This window comes from Sparus aurata, chromosome 1 (genome assembly GCF_900880675.1).
Source record: "Sparus aurata chromosome 1, fSpaAur1.1, whole genome shotgun sequence".
NCBI lineage: Eukaryota > Metazoa > Chordata > Actinopteri > Spariformes > Sparidae > Sparus > Sparus aurata.
Window position 1 is genome coordinate 39,203,119 of NC_044187.1, and position 18,684 is coordinate 39,221,802.

The following is an 18,684-nucleotide window of genomic DNA, read 5'->3' on the forward strand; positions in this document are numbered from 1 at the left end:
TAATGGATGCAATCGCATTTTTGCCTGTAACTTCCACATTTTAAATAACACATTCGCAAATCTTATATCCATATGTTCCCTGAATAAAGCTGGGTTTTCTGACATGGGACAAGCCCACTTCTGCTGCACATTTCTTTCCCTAAAGTACCACATATGCAAAACCTACTTTTTCGAACTCCTCCTTGGGATTTTGTCCGATCTGCATGAACCTTGGCACGTACACTCTTCAGCTGGACCTGAACTAAAGTTATCAAAAGAATTTTGCTCGGTCAAAAAATGCGCAAATTATTAACGAACACACTTTGTAGCTAGCTATAAAAATGTGAACTGTTTGATATCTTGGTCAAACTAAATGCTATTAACACCAAATTTGAGTTCCTTGGTTGCCATGACACTGGGAAGGGATGAGCCGAATTTAGCGAATTTTGGCACTAGGAGGCGCTGAAAAGATGGGAAGTTTTTATCTCTTCAACGGCTTCACCAATTTTTACGAAATTTGGTCGGTATGATGTAGGGCCAATCCTGAGGCCAAATCTTGAAGGTGGTCATGACTGGTCAATGTGGACGTGTCTTTTATTAAAAGACAAAAAACAACAAACATTAATTTCAGCCAAACTATTATGCTGAGAGCTTTGAAATTTATATGGTAGATATAGAATAGGTGACAGTTCTTCCATACCAAAAATTGCACATGTACTCCACTAGGTGGCACTATAATGGATGCAATCGGGTTTTTGCCTGTAACTTCCACATTTCAAATAACACATTTGAAAACCTTATATTCATATGTTCCCTTAACACAGCTGGGTTTTCTGACATAGGACACGGCCACTTCTGCTGCAAATTTCCTTCGCTAAATCACCACATATGCAAAACCTACTTTTTCCAACTCCTCCTTGGGATTTTGTCCGATCTGCGTGAAACTTGGCACGTACACTCTTCAGCTGGACCTGATCTAAAGTTATCAAAAGAATTTTGCTCGGTCAAAAAATGTGCAAATTATTAATGAACACATTTCTGTAGCTAGCTATAAAAATGTAAACTGTTTGATATCTCGGTCAAACTAAATGCTATTAACACCAAATTTGAGATCCTTGGTTGCCATGACACTGGGAAGGGATGAGCCGAATTTGGCGAATTTTTGCGCTAAAAATATGGGAAGTTTATATCTCATGAACGGCTACACAGATTTTTACGAAATTTGGTCGTATGATGTAGGGCCAATCCTGAGGCCATATCTTGAAGGTGGTCATGACTGGTCAATGTGGGCGTGGCTTATTACAACAAATCCAAATCGGCACACATTCAGCCTTTTGCACTTCCAGTGCACTTCCCATCACAGCGAATACCACGGCTCAGACGTTGGCCTGTGTCCTCACTTTTGCCCCGAGCCCATCATCCTTTGGGCCAACTTCCGTGGGCTCCGAGTCGCGAGGGGGCGCTTTGCCCCCGTTTATAACTGCTTGCAGTTCTAGTTTTATTTTATTTTAGTATCTTTTATTTTTCCAATTATGTATATAATGTTTTATTGCATTGTGTTTTTTACTACTTTAGTGGTTAAGAGACAGTGAGCTAGGACTGAGTTTCCATGGTGATTAGGCAATACTGACTCAAGTGACTTTCTTAAAGAAAAAGAAAAAAAAAAAAAAAAAAAAAAAATAGAAGTGGTAACTGGTTGAAATAAATCATTACCAAATCTCAGTATCATTTATACAATATTATACATATATTATATCATTAAAAAAAGTTTCTTCTTTGGAAGAAAATCCACATAAAACAGTTCAACAGCGACAGCTGCAGACGGAGGAGACAGAGCAGTCTGTGAAAGGAGCAGGGAGAAGGAAGGTGGGGGATAGAGGAGGACGGAGGGCTTCTGTCCTCCGTGGGAGGGATCTCCCTCCATTGACTCGATGCATTTAAGATTTTTTCATGCTGATCTATGATTGGCTAAGACACGTAATTTGACGCGCTAAGGGAGGACGTCCTCCCTTACCAATCAGCAACCAGAATACAAGATTGACAGCAGGTTGGTCCAATAACAGTTCCCAAATTTCATTCTCACATTTATACAACCGTAAACAAATAATACTACTATGTATTTTACAGCTTTCACTGCCAGCCATGCTCGGACAAGAAATATGGAGTTTTCAGCGATATTGGAATCGGTTTCAAAGGAAATATAAGCACATTTCTGAAAGAAAAAAAACTGTTAGGAGAAATCAGAGAGAAGCAGTCAGAAACATAATTTATAGTTTTCGTTTCTTTCGTTCGTCCTGCTGGAGGACATAACGTTAGCGGCACAACTGGGACAACAACACAGTTACAGCGCACACAATACAGAGAAGCAACAAAGACACTGTCGTGAAGTGTATGAATAGTGTGTTAAGGTAGCAAGGGGGTACTGCAGTTGCCTGCTATTCAGGTGACTGGGGTTTGAGTCCCGTAAGGGATCGAAGTTTATATATTTTCTTGTCTTGTATATTAGCCTTTTAATGAAATGTTTTTTTTAAAGAAGTCTTGTAAGTCATTGTTTTATTGCTTAATTTTCATCGAATATAAGAAAGTAGGGTTAATTAGTTGACTTGTATAAAATAACATGACACCGTGGACTGGTTTTCCTCCTGTCCTCCCCAATTTTTTCAGTCACCATACTTAGAATGTGCAGCTAGTGATGGGTTAACTGCAGAGGACAGATTTCAGGTGTGTTTCATGTCTGACAAAAAAAGATTCTTCTTCTTCTTCTCAAGTGACTCGCACAACCCGGTTCAATTTAGTGAGTGACTCATAATGACTCAGATCCTTAAAAGGAACCGTATTTACCAGCTCTGTTCTGTAGCTGTTTGGTTGTGTCCGCTTGTTGTTGTGTCGGCAAGCTAAGAACGGTCGCTACTTTCAAATCAAAATAGCCCCGCTAAGAACCCAGTTCTAAACTCTAATGGGGTGCAATGTAAAGCTCTTATTTTAAAGACAAATTGGTTGTCATTGTTCACAGCCCAACTTAAAGCTTCATGTCACGTCACATGTTTACACCTACCTCAGAGGCGGTGTAGTGTCTGTGTTTTTCTTACACATCCTGGGCTGCAAGACATTAGTGAAAAGAGGGAAGACAGGATGGGATGGGACCAGATGCTCCCCTGTAGACACGTGTGGGAATATGACAGGATATGGGTCCCCAGGACCAGGAGCCCTGATCAGCCCTGAGGTGGGCATCAGAGATAAGCTACAGGAAGCAGCCCACACCAGAGGTTTGGAGCTGACTCAACTATACATTGTTATCTAAGTTTAAGAGAGACCATCCTGTCTACTTTAGCTGACATCAGCAACGTTAAGTAACACACACAAGAGTTATTTCATGGGGGATGTGAGACAAACCAGTCCCTCTCTCCTTCTTTTATCAAAATACTACATGCCTACACCTTTGAAGACGAGAGCCCAGAGACAACAGCGGCTTTTGGAAAAGGAGGAATATTATGCTTCTGTTTTAGAAAGACAGGCCGGCACATTGCCGTCCTTACCTTGGAGCAAATGTGCCACCTTTTCTATCTAAAAAGGGCTACTATCATACTGCCTGCCCACTGTACATGCCAGGCACCTCACACTGACACACATATGTCCTGACACACACACATGTCCTGACACACAGCCGGAGCACATCCTCAGCACCATCACTTTGTTCTCCCTCTGAGCTGCTCTGACTGTGAGCTCCACTTTTACTGCCTGTCTGACCTTTGGCTCATCTCTTTGCACACACAGAGCTGAGGAATGTCAGCAATGTATAGACCCCTGTTGTCACCACACACACATGCACAAACCCTTCATAGTCAAACTGGAATGACCTGTTTGTGTCTTAATGGGTAATGTTAGCAGGTTTAATGGTTTTGCTGTGAAGTTTTACAGTGTGAAGTTACTGTAGCACAACTGCTGTCACTGTCGGGGGAGGTCGAAGCAGCATTCCTGCTTCCTGCTTCAGGAGCTCAGTGTGAAAGCTTGCTACTCAAAGACTGAAGCAGAACAGGTTATGATCTTATATGATCAGTGTTTGCATTTGAGGGAATTATTTGTTCCTGAGGCACTTTAACCCTTAACCTGTTGCCCTGACATGACTCCACACTGGGCTGACTGTCAGTGCGTTTACATGCACATCTTAGTCAGATTACAGCCATAGTTCGACTATGCTGCTCAGTCGGACAACTGCAATTATCCGAATGCCAGTGAGAAAATCGAATTACTGGCCGAAAGCATGTCATACCCCGGTACGCTAGGTGGCGCTGTACCCAGTTCAACTAGTGTTAACGGCGCACCTCCGGCTGACCTCTTTACGTCACCAGCTGCCTCGTCATTCAAGAAAGATGGCGTACGAAGAGCGAGACGAGGCTACATCTTTGTACACTTCGTATATGGTGTACATGATAATTACACAAACTAGGTGCACTCTGGCGCTCTTTCTTGCGGTGATTTCGCCGCCGCCGTCGCCGTCCGTCTACTTCCGGCTCACGGCCCCGGGGAAAAATCTCGCGCCTGCGCAGAACGCAAAATCCGATCCGATCCGCTGGAACGTATACATGCAGGAGTAATGCGACTTTCGATCGAATAATCTACGTGGTGTAATTCTTCTATGAGAAATCCGATCCGGTCCGATTTTAGTCAGACAAAGGTGTATACATGCATCTTAAAAATCCGTTCATAGTCAGACTAACGCAGTAATTCGGTTTTCTTGAGTGTCATGTAAACGCACTGTGTGTGTCACAATGAACCCTGTCAATAGACATATAGATTAAATCAAGACTCTGGCCTGGAGCTGTTTACCCTTTTTCACACACCGCACTCATCATGTTTTCATTTTACTGAAACATTCTTTCCCCATCGCATCCATCTTGGGTCTCTCCTGGAATTATGTCATTATTTTACACCACCTGCCCAGCACCTGCTGTCCCTCTCCCTCTCTCTCTCTCTCTCTCTCTCTCTCTCTCTCTGTGTCTCTCTCACACACACACACACACACACACACACACACACACACACACACACACAGTCTAGGATAGAGAGAACAAGTTTGTATCTAAGCTGCTCTCAGCTGTCGTTGGCTTTGTATCTCCATAACCATGGTGACAGGCGCTTACAGTCACACTATAGAGCTCCATTCAGAGGGAAACAGCAACTGTCCCAGCTACAGCCAGTTGTTAGCACACACTTACATGAGTTAGAATATGTTTTATTACCAGCGTGTGTGTGTGTGTGTGTGCAGGGTGGTTTTCGATCATGTTTACTTTTTCAGCTGTTAACGTCCAAATGTCCCTGGTGTATGATTACTTTTACTGCTCCATTACATATTAGATGATCACTCAATATGCAATATTTGTGAAAAGTGCTGAGAAAGTCACAGAACAAAAAGTCCTGCGTGCAGTGAGAGGCAGAGATTTGTTGGTGCAGGGGCTCTGGTCTCCACCTGGATATTTCCCAATATATGTCAGACTTGAAACACACATGAATCAAAGGGGCATGTGATGATGGGTAAAGACTGAGGAAAGCGTGCATGTGCTTGCGAGAATTTAAATTAGTCATGAGAGGAATAGTTCCTCCTGCATACTTCTGAGCTGACTTGCAGATGTTTCAGGGTTGGATCTCATGTCTGCTGTAAGAGTAGTTAAAGTGGAATGTGGTTGTCAGGGAATGCTGAAGGACACACACACACACACACACACAGTAAATGTGTTTATTCATTACCTATGCTGACTGTTCCAGCATGTCTCACCTCAGTACATTCTGGACTGACACAATGTGACACGATGATTGTATTTGTGTTTTTTGTGGATATGACACTCTGATTTATGGGAAATCAGTGAATAGTCAAAATAGAAGCTCAGTGATGGTTAACTGACTGCACATTTGCCCTCAAAAGCATTTCTAACAGATCTTAGGTTGTGTAATAAATAACTGATTCTTCTTTCTCCTTGTTTTGTCACAAGGATAATCAGCAGATCCAAGTCTGATCTGTGTGGATCAAGTTTCTGTAGATTCTTGAAATATAAATAAAAATAAGTAACTGTTTTAAATGAAGATGATTTGCTCATTGTTAGAACGTGCCACTTGAGCTAATAACTGTAAATGACTTTTTACAGCCATTAGTCAGTGAGTTTAGTTTTCCACCACTGTTTTCTTAACTATTTGTCATTTTGACACTGTTGTGTGTAAGAAAAGCTTTAATTCTAGGTTCAATTCTACTCTTCATGAAGGTGACATCATGCAACCAAACAAAAGCATTGATTTCCAAGCACAGTGTCCAGGTAGTAATATTCCCTCCTGTTCTCCTGTTCTCCTCCCAGTCACATCGTCACAATGCTGCAAGGAGCTGCAAAAGGAGAAGGAGGAGGTGCGTGTTGGCTTGGAGGAGGCCTTAAAGAGGCTGGAGGAGCAGCACAAGGAGGAGCTGGTGCAGCTGGAGGACAGGTGTGGAATTCACCTCTGCTGATGTGCTCACAGCCAGACACTCAGCATCACATATGTGATATTTGTTAGGGTAGCAATTTATGATTATTTCTAGGGATGTCCCGATTGATCTGCAGGATATGGGCATTTTCCACTGATTGGGGATCGCCAACTTTGAACATGGACCCAAGTCCGAACCTTTTTTCTTTTACGTCAGAGCACAATTTGTGGCAGAACACAGACACGCATGTAATGTTACTCTGACAAACCTGTGGATAAAATGTCTGCAGAGAACAGAGATAACTTCAATTAGAAAGCGAAAGCAGTCCAACGGTGACATGTAACATCTGCAATATGACCGATTCCTGAGGGGGTAACAAAAGAGCTGCATTTAATACTACTCATTTGGTACGATAAAAATTTACAGAGAAGGTTAATCGCTCTGGATAATCAGCTCATCTCTGTGGTAGAGGATCAGGGTTTTCTTCGTCATCTGGAGTTTTTGAGTCCCCAGTATGCCCTACCATCTTGGCATTACATTAACTTCTTTTTCGAGTTACAACGTGCCGGTATGCGCACTAGTTTCATGGGTCTCATACAGCAGAGCACGTAAAACAGGCAATCAAGGAGATGCTGAACACATGTGAAATGAACAAGCAGCGTGTCCACGTCATTTTACATGACAACATATAGAATATATAAAATAGCATTGGATGATATAGAGGTACCAAGCATGGGCTGCATCTCGCACACACTTCAGCTGGCTGTACTTGAGGGTCTGCTGTCACAGTGCAGCATCACAGACTCACCTGCTAACACAAGGAAGGTGGTAGGGTAAAGTTGCAACAGCATATGCAGAATAAGAAAAAGCCACATGAAATACTTTGTTTCAACAAAATAGAAAACCCATTAAGGAACTTGGATGGATAAGCTTGGATGCAGGTACTTTTTTTTAATTGCAGCTGTATTATCCAAGAAAATATTAGGTAGGGCTAAGTATTGGATCGGGACTCTGGATCGGCATTTATTAAATATTAAAGGACTCGAATCGGGGTAAAAAAAAAAAAAACCTGATGGAGACATCTTTAATCTTTTTCCATTATTGATTAATCCGGCAATTTTATTTCATGGTTATTCGCTTAATAGTTTAGTCTATACAGTACAATGTCAAGATTGTAACACATACTCGTCACAATTTCCTAGAGCCCAGATGGGTCCAAATTGATGTGTCTCCATTTACTGTCAGAAACGACAAAGAAAAGAAGCAAATCCTGATTCTGCTGTCCTCTGGATGTAACCTGTGTCTGTCTCTACATGTCTGTGTGTCAGATTGAGGAGTTTTTACCAAACAGAATGGGACAAAGTACACCAGACATACCAAGAGGAGGCTGACAAATGCCGCATGTTGATGGAACGGCAGGTCAGAGCACCCACACACTCATACACACTCCTGTTGTCACAGACACAAGTAGTTGCTTGTTAATCTTGTAAAATGTTGTTCAGCCTTTGTGTCTCTCATAAAACCAAAGGGTTTTCATAAGAAATAATTACACACAAGGTGAAAAATATATTCCCTCTCACAATGCAACGTGACATGATGTAATTAATGAATTTGATGGATGGAACACACACACACACAATGTGATAAGTGGCCAGTTTGTGTTTTTTAATCAACTCTGAACATGAAACACCACTCGCTGCAGAGTGCTGACCCTCCTTAGACTGCACTCTGACTTCCTCACTGCAACTCGCTCTCTCACACTCACACACAAACACACATACTGATTGGAGTCAGAACATACCACACAGATGCTCACGAAAGATCTCTGCCAAAGATTTATGCCTGTGTCGCCACAGTGTGGTGGTTACATCATATGGTGATTGCAGTTAAACAAACTGCAGAGTGAACATTAATGTAAAGCTTTAGTCGCTTTAGGTCAGCTGTTACATGCTTACACAACTCATCAGAGATGAGCCTTTATAGTTTTCACACTTGCATCCAGGAAAGCAACCCCTATGATGTTGTGTTTACTGGAAACCACAGTTTACACTTTATGTTCTGTTTCTTGGCTGCAGCACCTCCTACTGCCACATACATACTTTCACATTTGTGTCTTAATCAAAAGATTTGATCCAACAGTGTTATAGGTTCGTACAGTGCTTGAAATCTGTGAAAGTGCTTGAATTTCAATGTTGTGTTTTCAAGGTCTGAAGAGTGCTTGGATTTTAGTTTAAGTGCTTGAAAGTGCTTGACATTATAACTCTGTTTCTTTCTTAAAATTGGGATCAGATTGGATAGTTTGCTTATAACAAGGAGAAATATAGAGACTGTTGACTTATCTTGACTACCGGAAGACAGGGCTGTAAACCAACTGGTATGTGGCTGCTTGCACAAACACACTGTTTTAATCACTTTTTTATTCATTTTGAATCATACACGCTGCAGTGCTGTGTTGTAAGGTGTCTGCTGATGTTGCATAACTTTTGGGGTGAGATTTGGAGCATGTTAATACGCTTAAAACACAGTGTAAAGTTCTGCCCCCATGGGTTAGCTGTCAATGCTAACTCTTCGTTCAAGGAGCCCTGTAAGGGTTGGACCAAAAATGTTCGCATCTTCGGTACTGGCAAGTCAAGGGTAGCTTGAGCAATAGCTGCATGTTGAAATCAACAGAAGTTATCCTTTAAGACTTTGAGTAACTTAGGCCAACGCTGCACGTTAACACTTTGTTTATGTAACTCTGCACACTAACACTTTGTTCATGTTAACCGCTAATGTTTGCTAAATTAGCGTTTGTGGGTCAAAGACCAAGAAGGATTTCAATTTTGAAAATAAATAAAAGTGTCAAAAAATGTCTATTCATACACTTTTTATCTTTATTAGAGTGTTCTGTATACAGCTCGACAATAGGAATTGAATTTTAGAATGCAGTTACACTCTTTTGCTGAATCATACGATTTATCCCATGATCAATGTCCTTCCTGGGTAACAGGATGGATTTTAAAATTATTTATATGTCTACCATTTGTTGCATATAAAAGTTTATACATATCCATTGTTGGAGCTCACCAAACAATCACTGCTCAGAGAACTAGATTTTTATCGCAATTAATGTCACATATTCGGGTATTTTTGCTGAAATGGGCTCATAAGTTTTTCTTCATCACACAATATTCCATGTCAAAAAGAGAAGTAATATTGAAATTTCTTAAAATGGTTTACAGTAAAGGTGAAAAGGTTGTTATTGTATCCTCAACTTAGGAAAACATGATTGTGTAATATAACTTGTAAATCTGGGTTAAATTTCTTGACTGTCATTGGTACTCGGACTGACATGCTGTTTGCCAGGAATGACATACTGCAAGTATTTCTCTAAGGCTCTCTGGAAAAAAAATAAAAATCAACAGTGATAAATAAAAAGAAAGAGACACTGACAACCGTTATTTGAAAATTTTAATTATTTTAATCTTTAATTTCATGCAACACCAACACTGTAACTTCAAAGTCCTGTATGTAACACAATTAACACAGAATCACCAGGTAAAACTATATAGGCATTTAATAACTTCACTGACATTTCATTTTTAGTAAAACACTTCAAAACACTTAAACTAAAAACTGATGTAAAAAAAAAGGTGGTTTCTCCACATTTCAACATGGTTGAATCCACTTAAAGCACTTTGTTTGTAACTTTGTTTTGAAAAGTGCTTTATAAATAAAGTGTATTATTATTATTAGTTCTTTTTTGTGCTGCTACTGCATGCTTTGGAATGCTTCCCAGTCCTGGATACATAACTTTGATGAGCGGTTTGTTGATGGCTCTGGCTCTGACCGGGGGGCTTGCATATCTGATGCATAGTAGAAGAGCACGTCTGCAGTTGTCGGCCACACACATGAGTTTTTCCCCATTACCTGCCTCGTGCAGCTCACTTGGACTTCAACACCCACCACACTAAAACTATTAAAACAAAATAACAACAAAAATACATATAAAGTTATTAATATTATATAACAATATCAACTCAATGCTTAAAAAGTGACAAATCTATCTATAAATACAAGGAATCTCTGTGTGTGTGTGTGTGTGTGTATGTGTCTGTTAGTCAATATCTCTGCGGATCAGGATCACACTGACCTGAGACTTTCAACATGGCTGCTGCTTGGTTCAGTGGTGTAAATCTTAGCATTTGCTTGGACTGCAATGATACCGTGAATAAATTATTTCATAAATGCTTACAAATTCCGCCGAGCATAGTCCACCGGAGCCACCACAGTCACGTGTGCACCAGAGCCAATCACTGCACACCGTGGCCACGTGCTCACCAGAGCCAATCACTGCAGAGCTCAAGCCCACGACATACCTGAAGAAACAAGCGGATTTATACCTGCAGCGGAGCGAGCTGGACCGGGATTTTGCCGGCAGTTCGGTACCGTTCTGTTCTGTTCTGTGCATCTAAACTGACTGTTGTGGATTAATGAGATTAAACGAGTCCGGACCGAGTCTGTTCGGGTCTGAGGAGATCTGGAGACGCGCGGACAACAAAGTGGAATCGGAATCTGTGGATGTTCATGTGTAGCTAGCCGCTAGCTAGCAGCTAGCTGCTAGCGGCTAGCTACACGGCCCACCTCCCGAGGCAAAGGACCGGACGCATCGGCACGTCCAAAACCGGACCTAGGTTAAATAATGTCCACCACGCTTTTTCGCGAACATCGCCGTCACGTTTGCTTTGTGTCTGGTGCAGAAGGAAACGGTAAAAACGGGCTTTTGTCACGAAAGTGTCCAAGTAGCAAGTTTGGTTGTTGAGGAACAGGAAGTTGTGGGAGGGACCTAGGCGGATGATTGACAGGCAACGACGGTCGGACAGCGATATTGAGAGTTGAGAGATTTTTTACATTTAGCGTGTTTGGAGTGTGTTGTAAGTGTGTTATGTAGTGTTAGGTGTAGTGTGTTTAGTGTGTACTGGAGTCGGTTTTTCGTTTAATGAGTCAGAACAATGAGAAGATGCTGAATGTAGAGCAGGCAGTGCAGCTCTCAAGGAGCACAGGCAGACCTGAGCATTGCCTGCATTTAAATGTAAATAGTTACATATAACTTTGTTAATTTTTAAAATGTATGCACAAATTTAGCAAACAACAATTTATATTTGCATTATAAGTAAAAAAAATAAAAAATGGTTTGTTGTAAATATGTTTATTTGTGGATTTCACAGTAAAAAAATCAAACTTTTTCTACTCGGATTTTATGTTTTTTTTGTGATTTTAGGTCCATTGTGTTAATACAGTTTGTCAAAATAAAAAAAATAACTGTACAGTCACACATATGAGGTTGTGCTAAAAATAATGACACCAAGTAAATAGCTTTTAAGGTGAAATATAATGGCAAAATCAAAAATAGTCAGAAACAGCCAATTATACCCTGGAATATCGGATTTCACAACAAACCTAAATATCCCTGACGTCCCACCTTCAAACACAGCCTCATTTGGCCATCCATGAAAAAGCTCCTTAACCTCCCACTTTTTTATAGGAATACACTTTTGTTACGGGCACTGCACTAGTACTAATAAATAAGGTATTTTCATTAAAATGTCCAATCCAGACATTGTCCTGGGTAACAGAAGATCTTTGTTATCCAGGACAGACATCCTGTTATCCAGGAAGGACAAAAACACAATTTTTCCACCAAAACTCGGTCAAACATGGTCTACTTGGCTAATACATAGCTTAGCCCTCAACATATTAATGTCACATTCCACATGAAATAGACAGATTTCAAATATAAAAACATCATATATGTTTTTATTAGCGTTATCCAGGAAGACTCATGGTTTTAGGGCACAATGCACCAGTGACCGAAAAGCCAAAATATCAAAATGTTTAAGAGAGAATTACTGACCTTTCCAGATGTCTTGGGGTCCTCCAGAATCTTCTTTATGGTCCAATATCCTGTTATATGACTATGCATATTAGTGTGTTGTCATGACACCAAAATTATGAGTTCGGTACGATACCTGCCTAAAATATCTCGATACCGATACTGAAATGATACCACGGCCGAAAACTAAAACATCATCAAAAGTAATGGAACTTAAAATGATTTAGTTCTTTTTATTATATGTATATATATTTTTGTAAAAGCTGCTAAGCTTCATAGCTTCTGTATCCAAGTAGACAAGTGTCTTCTTATTTTGTTCATTTGTCTTGTTTGCTCTCAGAGATTATTAAATAACCTGATTTTGCATTAAAAGCTCAGTGCCAGTAGTGAAAAAAAATTAACAGCACACTAACTACAGTTTTATTCGGCATAAAATAATGAACATAAATGACATTAACTGTAAGTCTGGCAATTCATAAAATAAGAAAATACTTCATTTGTCTCACAAAGAGGCTATTTTCAATTTGCATTTCATGTTGATATAGTTCAAACCCTGGATTATTAGCCTGCAAACTAGATTAGTGCACTAAAGTACAACACAAATGGCCCAGACCTGGTGGAGGGCTGTGCTCTAATCAGACCATTTTCTAATAATATATATTATAAATTATTGAAAAAAATGTACATGCTACAATTATATCACTATTACAGATTGACTTAAAATAGATAATATCTAAGTGGTGTTGTTGATCAGCATACTTGTGAACACCAGCGCATGTTATGGTAAAGTTCATGTTACCAGTGTGAACGTTGCGTTTGCATACAGAGATGTGTGGAACCACATCGGACTGTTAAATAGTTAGCTTTATTACCCCTGACTGCCTCGTGCAACTCTGATACCGAAAATATTTCGCTTGTCACAAAAAAAACCTTGCTTGACTTCCATCCAGGGGATAATTAACGTTATCTTATCTATCGCTAACCTGCAGCTCGTTGAACTCTTTGAACAAGTCCACATGTCTGTCAGCTGAAAGTGGCTTGAGTGCTCCTGCCGACCGTCCGAGGCTTGTTGAAAAGGCAGATACAGTGCCAGCCCTGAGTAATTTGGTGGCAAAAACTTAGGTGGTGCCCCCTTGCATCGCAGTCAATTTCACAATCAATTTTCATACACTCACTTACAGTGAAGAAAATAAGTATTTGAACACCCTGCTATTTTGCAAGTTCTCCCACTTAGAAATCATGGAGGGGTCTGAAATTTTCATGGTAGGTGCATGTCCACTGTGTGAGAGATAATCTAAAAAGAAAAATCCAGAAATCACAATCTATGATTTTCTAACAATTTATTCGTGTGATACAGCTGAAAATAAGTATTTGAACACCAACGTTAATATTTGGTAGAGTAGCCTTTGTTTGCAATTACAGAGGTCAAACGTTTCCTGTAGTTCTTCACCAGGTTTGCACAGACTGCAGGAGGGATTTTGGCCCACTCCTCCACACAGATCTTCTCTAGATCAGTCAGGTTTCTGGGCTGTCGCTGAGAAACACAGAGTTTCAGCTACCTCCAAAGATCTTCAATTGGATTTAGGTCTGGAGACTGGCTAGGCCACTCCAGAACCTTGATATGCTTCTTACGAAGCCACTCCTTGGTTTTCCTGGCTGTGTGCTTTGGGTCATTGTCATGTTGGAAGATCCAGCCACGACTCATCTTCAATGATCTGACTGAGGGAAAGAGGTTGTTCCCCAAAATCTCACAATACATGGCTGCAGTCATCCTCTCCTTAATACAGTACAGTCGTCCTGTCCCATGAGCAGAAAAACACCCCCAAAGCATGATGCTACCACCCCCATGCTTCACAGTAGGGATGGTGTTCTTGGGATGGTACGCATCATTCTTCTTCCTCCAAACACGCTTAGTGGAATTATGACCAAAAAGGTCCATTTTGGTCTCATCTGACCACAAAACTTTCTCCCATGACTCCTCTGGATCATCCAAATGGTCATTGGCAAACTTAAGACGGGCCTTAACATGTGCTGGTTTAAGCAGGGGAACCTTCTGTGCCATGCATGATTTCAAACCATGACGTCTTAGTGTATTACCAACAGTGACCATGGAAACGGTGGTCCCAGCTCTTTTCAGGTCATTGACCAAGTCCTGCCGTGTAGTTCTGGGCTGATTCCTCACCTTTCTTAGCATCATTGAGACCCCGCGAGGTGATATCTTGCATGGGGCTCCACTCCGATTGAGATTGACCGTCATGTTTAGCTTCTTCCATTTTCTAATGATTGCTCCAACAGTGGACCTTTTTTCACCAAGCTGCTTGGCAATTTCTCCGTAGCCCTTTCCAGCCTTGTGGAGTTGTACAATTTTGTCTCTGGTGTCTTTGGACAGCTCTTTGCTCTTAGCCATGCTGAATGTTTGGGTCTTACTGATTGTATGGGGTGGACAGGTGTCTTTATGCAGCTAACGACCTCACACAGGTGCATCTGATTCAGGATAATACAGTGGAGTGGAGGAGGACTTTTAAAGGCGGACTAACAGGTCTTTGAGGGTCAAAATTCTAGCTGATAGACAGGTGTTCAAATACTTATTTTCAGCTGTATCACACGAATAAATTGTTAAAAAATCATAGATTGTGATTTCTGGATTTTTCTTTTTAGATTATCTCTCACACAGTGGACATGCACCTACCATGAAAATTTCAGACCCCTCCATGATTTCTAAGTAGGAGAACTTGCAAAATAGCAGGGTGTTCAAATACTTATTTTCTTCACTGTATCTATTGTCAGCCGCTTTGCAAAGGGACCTCCAACTCCTTCCTTGTTGCCATGTGGGTATTGTGCTCCTGGATATCCTCATCAACCTTCAGCAAGTGGCTTGCATTTTTCCAGTAATTTAGTCCTTCCCAATTAAGTCTGTATTCTTTTGGAGAAAACATTTAGCAGCAGAAGCAGTGCAAGCTGTCATTGAGTACATCAGCCAGCTTCTTTTGATTTTTTCAGCAAGACTGTTACTTAAGTCATGTTGACACTCTCCCATCTTTGTTTTTGAGAAATGTGTAACTGCTTTTTTATTTGAACTGGTCCTCTGTGAACTAGTCAGAAGAGATGTCCAGTCAGCAGGTCTGTTGGTGCAGCCTTTAGTCCTGATGCTGTGTCAGTCTGCTGTGCTGAGGTAGAGGGACAGGAGCACCTGATGCTGTGTCACTGGGCTGGTGGTGGTGAAATGTGTTAAAAGTGCATCTGAAGAGAGAAGAGAAGTATATGTGACCTTTGAACAGATGCTGAATGTGTCCTACACATAAGACTAATATAGACTAATACTGAAAATATGACGAGATTCATTCAACTTTGTCATTGAAAAGCAATTCAGTCTAACCAGTACAAGTGCAGTGTATGTATTTCGCCTATGAATGATATGGGAAAGCTAAGGTGTGGGGTATTAACAGTAATACACTTTAACACTGATATAAACTTTAACAAACACTGCATGAAAAGTGGGATTTTCGTCAGTATGCGGCACTGTAGATTGACGTGGAATTTCAGGTTTGCGACTGCACGCAGGCAACACTGAAAACTGCCGTTAATTGTCGGAAATTGAGTGGGCCTTGCTTGGCAGTTGTCCCCCCATGACCCCCCTCCCCCTGATTCTAGGGGAGGCTTTAACATGTAAATGAAAATGCTGTGAGCTATACAAATGCTTATCAGGGTAGCAGGGGGAGTTTTACCCTAGGTGACCTTTTTCTAAAAGGTGTTAACTTCGTTTTACGAAAATCTCTGGTATATATAGATGAGGCTCAGTATAGCCTAATTATAGACCCTTATCCACCTGTTTCCTTGGGAGCCTATGGGGGCTGCCATGACAGATAACTACTTCTGCCGGCGGTTTTCTGTTTTCGGTTGCCTTGCAACTGCATGATGGCCGCTGCCGCTAAGCTAGCCCTAAACAACTAGCGTTAGGTCATAAGTGCTAAATTGTTTTTAAAATGAGCTCAGGTACAACATGTGCCGTTGTTGGTTGCCACAACAATTCATTGAATTATTTTTCAGAAACGTCTCGTGTAGTACATCAACCACTTAGACAAACTTGCCCTGCCCTGCGCCCTACACGCCATGCTGAGGAAGGAGGAACGGAAACTAGCACGGCTAGTTGTTGTTACTGTGCACGTAGTTGTATGCTTCTGTGCTTTTGTAACTGCGTAGGTGGTCGAGTGGTTAGAGCGCATGCCATATACGCAGCTGACCCCGGTTCGATACCGGCCGGAGGTCCTTTGCTGCATGTCATATCCCCCTCTCTCTCCCGTATTTCCTATCTGTCTACTGCTTAATAAAGGTGTCTATGCCAGAAATTTTTTTAAAAAATAAATAAAATGAAATAAAAAAAAAGATAAAACGCCAGTTGTTAAGAAGTAAAAATTTGCATGAAATATTTTGAGATAACCAAGATATTAAAATGTAAAAGAAAAAGTATTTCTATAATTTCATGGGTTCTGAATGTTTTAAAAGCAGTTGACAAGTAATTTTTATTACGTGTGAGAGTTCATGACCTTTAAGAGTTTTTACACTTCCGGGTAGACCGGAGCGTGAGTGACGAGGAAGAAGGAGCAGAGAGTTAATGGCGTCGAGCAGCTGACAGTGGACTGTGGCTGTGTCCAAATTCAGGGGCAGCATCCTTCAAGGACCCATCCTTCGCCACCAGCAAAGGCAGGGTCCTTCAGTGAGTCCTTCAGTGATTACCTGTGTGTAATCTGAGGGATAAATAAAATACAAGTTTACAGCTGCTGTTGAAATATGAAAGTTATTGTTTCTTCTTCTTCTTCCGGACAGAAAGGAGGTTTCAAAGTGTGTGTGTGTGTGTGTGTGTGTGTGTGTGGTCCTGCAGCCTGTGACCTAGTGTTCCCTACAAATGCACACTTGGTGGTGGAAGACCTCTTTTTCAGGCCTCTGCACAACCAGCACACACCTCTCCTTCTAGTGGAGCTGGTCAATGGCGTTGTCAGGATGAGAAGTCTCATGTATGCCCGAATCTCTTGGGCATCCACATCACTCCATCCTGACACTGACCGCCTCCAGTATAAGTTTGTCATTTGCAAAATGAGCTGGATCAGGTCAGGAGTGAAGAAAAGGTCAAAAGATGATGCTACATTATGGATTCTTGATATTGCATATCTCGTGGGCCCTGGCATCATGCCGATGGGTGCCTGCATGTAGCACAGAGTCTCAGCATGAGATGGAGACCACACTTGCCCGTCCACTGACTTTTAGGATGGACAGGATCCTCAGTGCCCGCTTCACTCTCAGAGGATGGGTCAGAGGCACTCACAGACGTGGAAGACTCCAGTGAGCTTTCTGTGTCAGACTCCCCCTCGAAGATCGTGGTTTCCCCTGGTGAATCCTGCAGTTCGCTGTCAGATAAAGGCTGCATGACCATTTCTAATGCCTCTTCTCTTCTGAAATGCCTTTTCATTTTTGCACCCTCTTTGCGCACTACTGAAATGACCCCTCAGACAAGTTGCATGTTTATCTTTGGCTGTGAAAGCAGCCAGGTGCATAAACACACTAACCGTTGTTTTTGCTTTGTTTTTGAGAACAGCAAAGGCATGTTTTCACTCAAGCACCTTTTCAAAGACACATGAAACACATTCCTCAAAAGATGACCTTTTTTCACCGCTGAAGTGATCAGTGCATGCTTACAGATTCTCACACACGCACGCACGCACACACACACACACTCACTCTCACTCTCTCTCACTTTCTCTCTCACACACACACACACAGACAGACACACACACACACACACACACACAACATGCATACACACACACACATACATACACACACACACACACACACACACACACACACACACTGGGCCCTGGTAGTCACCCGGCTACATAATATAACTGGCAAAAATACAAGAATTTCATGCATCGGCCTACAATGGGAAAATGGTTCAATCTGGTGAAATACATCAAAAATGTCAAATATCACTAGTTTTCTTCAAAATGGCATGCTGACATAACAGAATTCATGGTTTTATACTGTAATGGTAGTGAGATTAAAAAATGTGGTTTTAACGGAAGTCAATGGGGCATTTTTGGCCACGAAGGTGGTTAGAGGGAGTATCTGTTACTACATAAAATATACTGATGCAATCAAATCAATTTTGTTGGTAATCTTTGATATATCAAAGACTCTATTTACCACTAAAGCCCCATCAGCCTACTACTTATTATATAGAAAATAATACATTTTTTGTGTTTTTTTTAAAATAAATAATTAGTAATTCAAATAATAAAACTGGCATTTAAAGGGTTAAAATCCTGAAAATTATTGAATATTTGATCATTTTGATCAGGGAACAAGTTGACTAAGGGATTCAAGCAAA

At 41.1% G+C, this 18,684-nt stretch overlaps 1 protein-coding gene across 1 annotated transcript in view; it reads left to right on the top strand.

Moving 5' to 3' along the window:
* LOC115581092 (microtubule-associated tumor suppressor 1 homolog A-like) overlaps positions 1 to 18,684 on the top strand; it is a 95,636-nt gene that overhangs the window by 65,153 nt on the left and 11,799 nt on the right. Inside the window, exons 7-8 of the mRNA XM_030415982.1 lie at positions 6,324 to 6,447; positions 7,756 to 7,846. Of these exons, the coding sequence (XP_030271842.1) occupies positions 6,324 to 6,447; positions 7,756 to 7,846 (215 nt within the window). The remainder of the gene's footprint in view (positions 1 to 6,323; positions 6,448 to 7,755; positions 7,847 to 18,684) is intronic.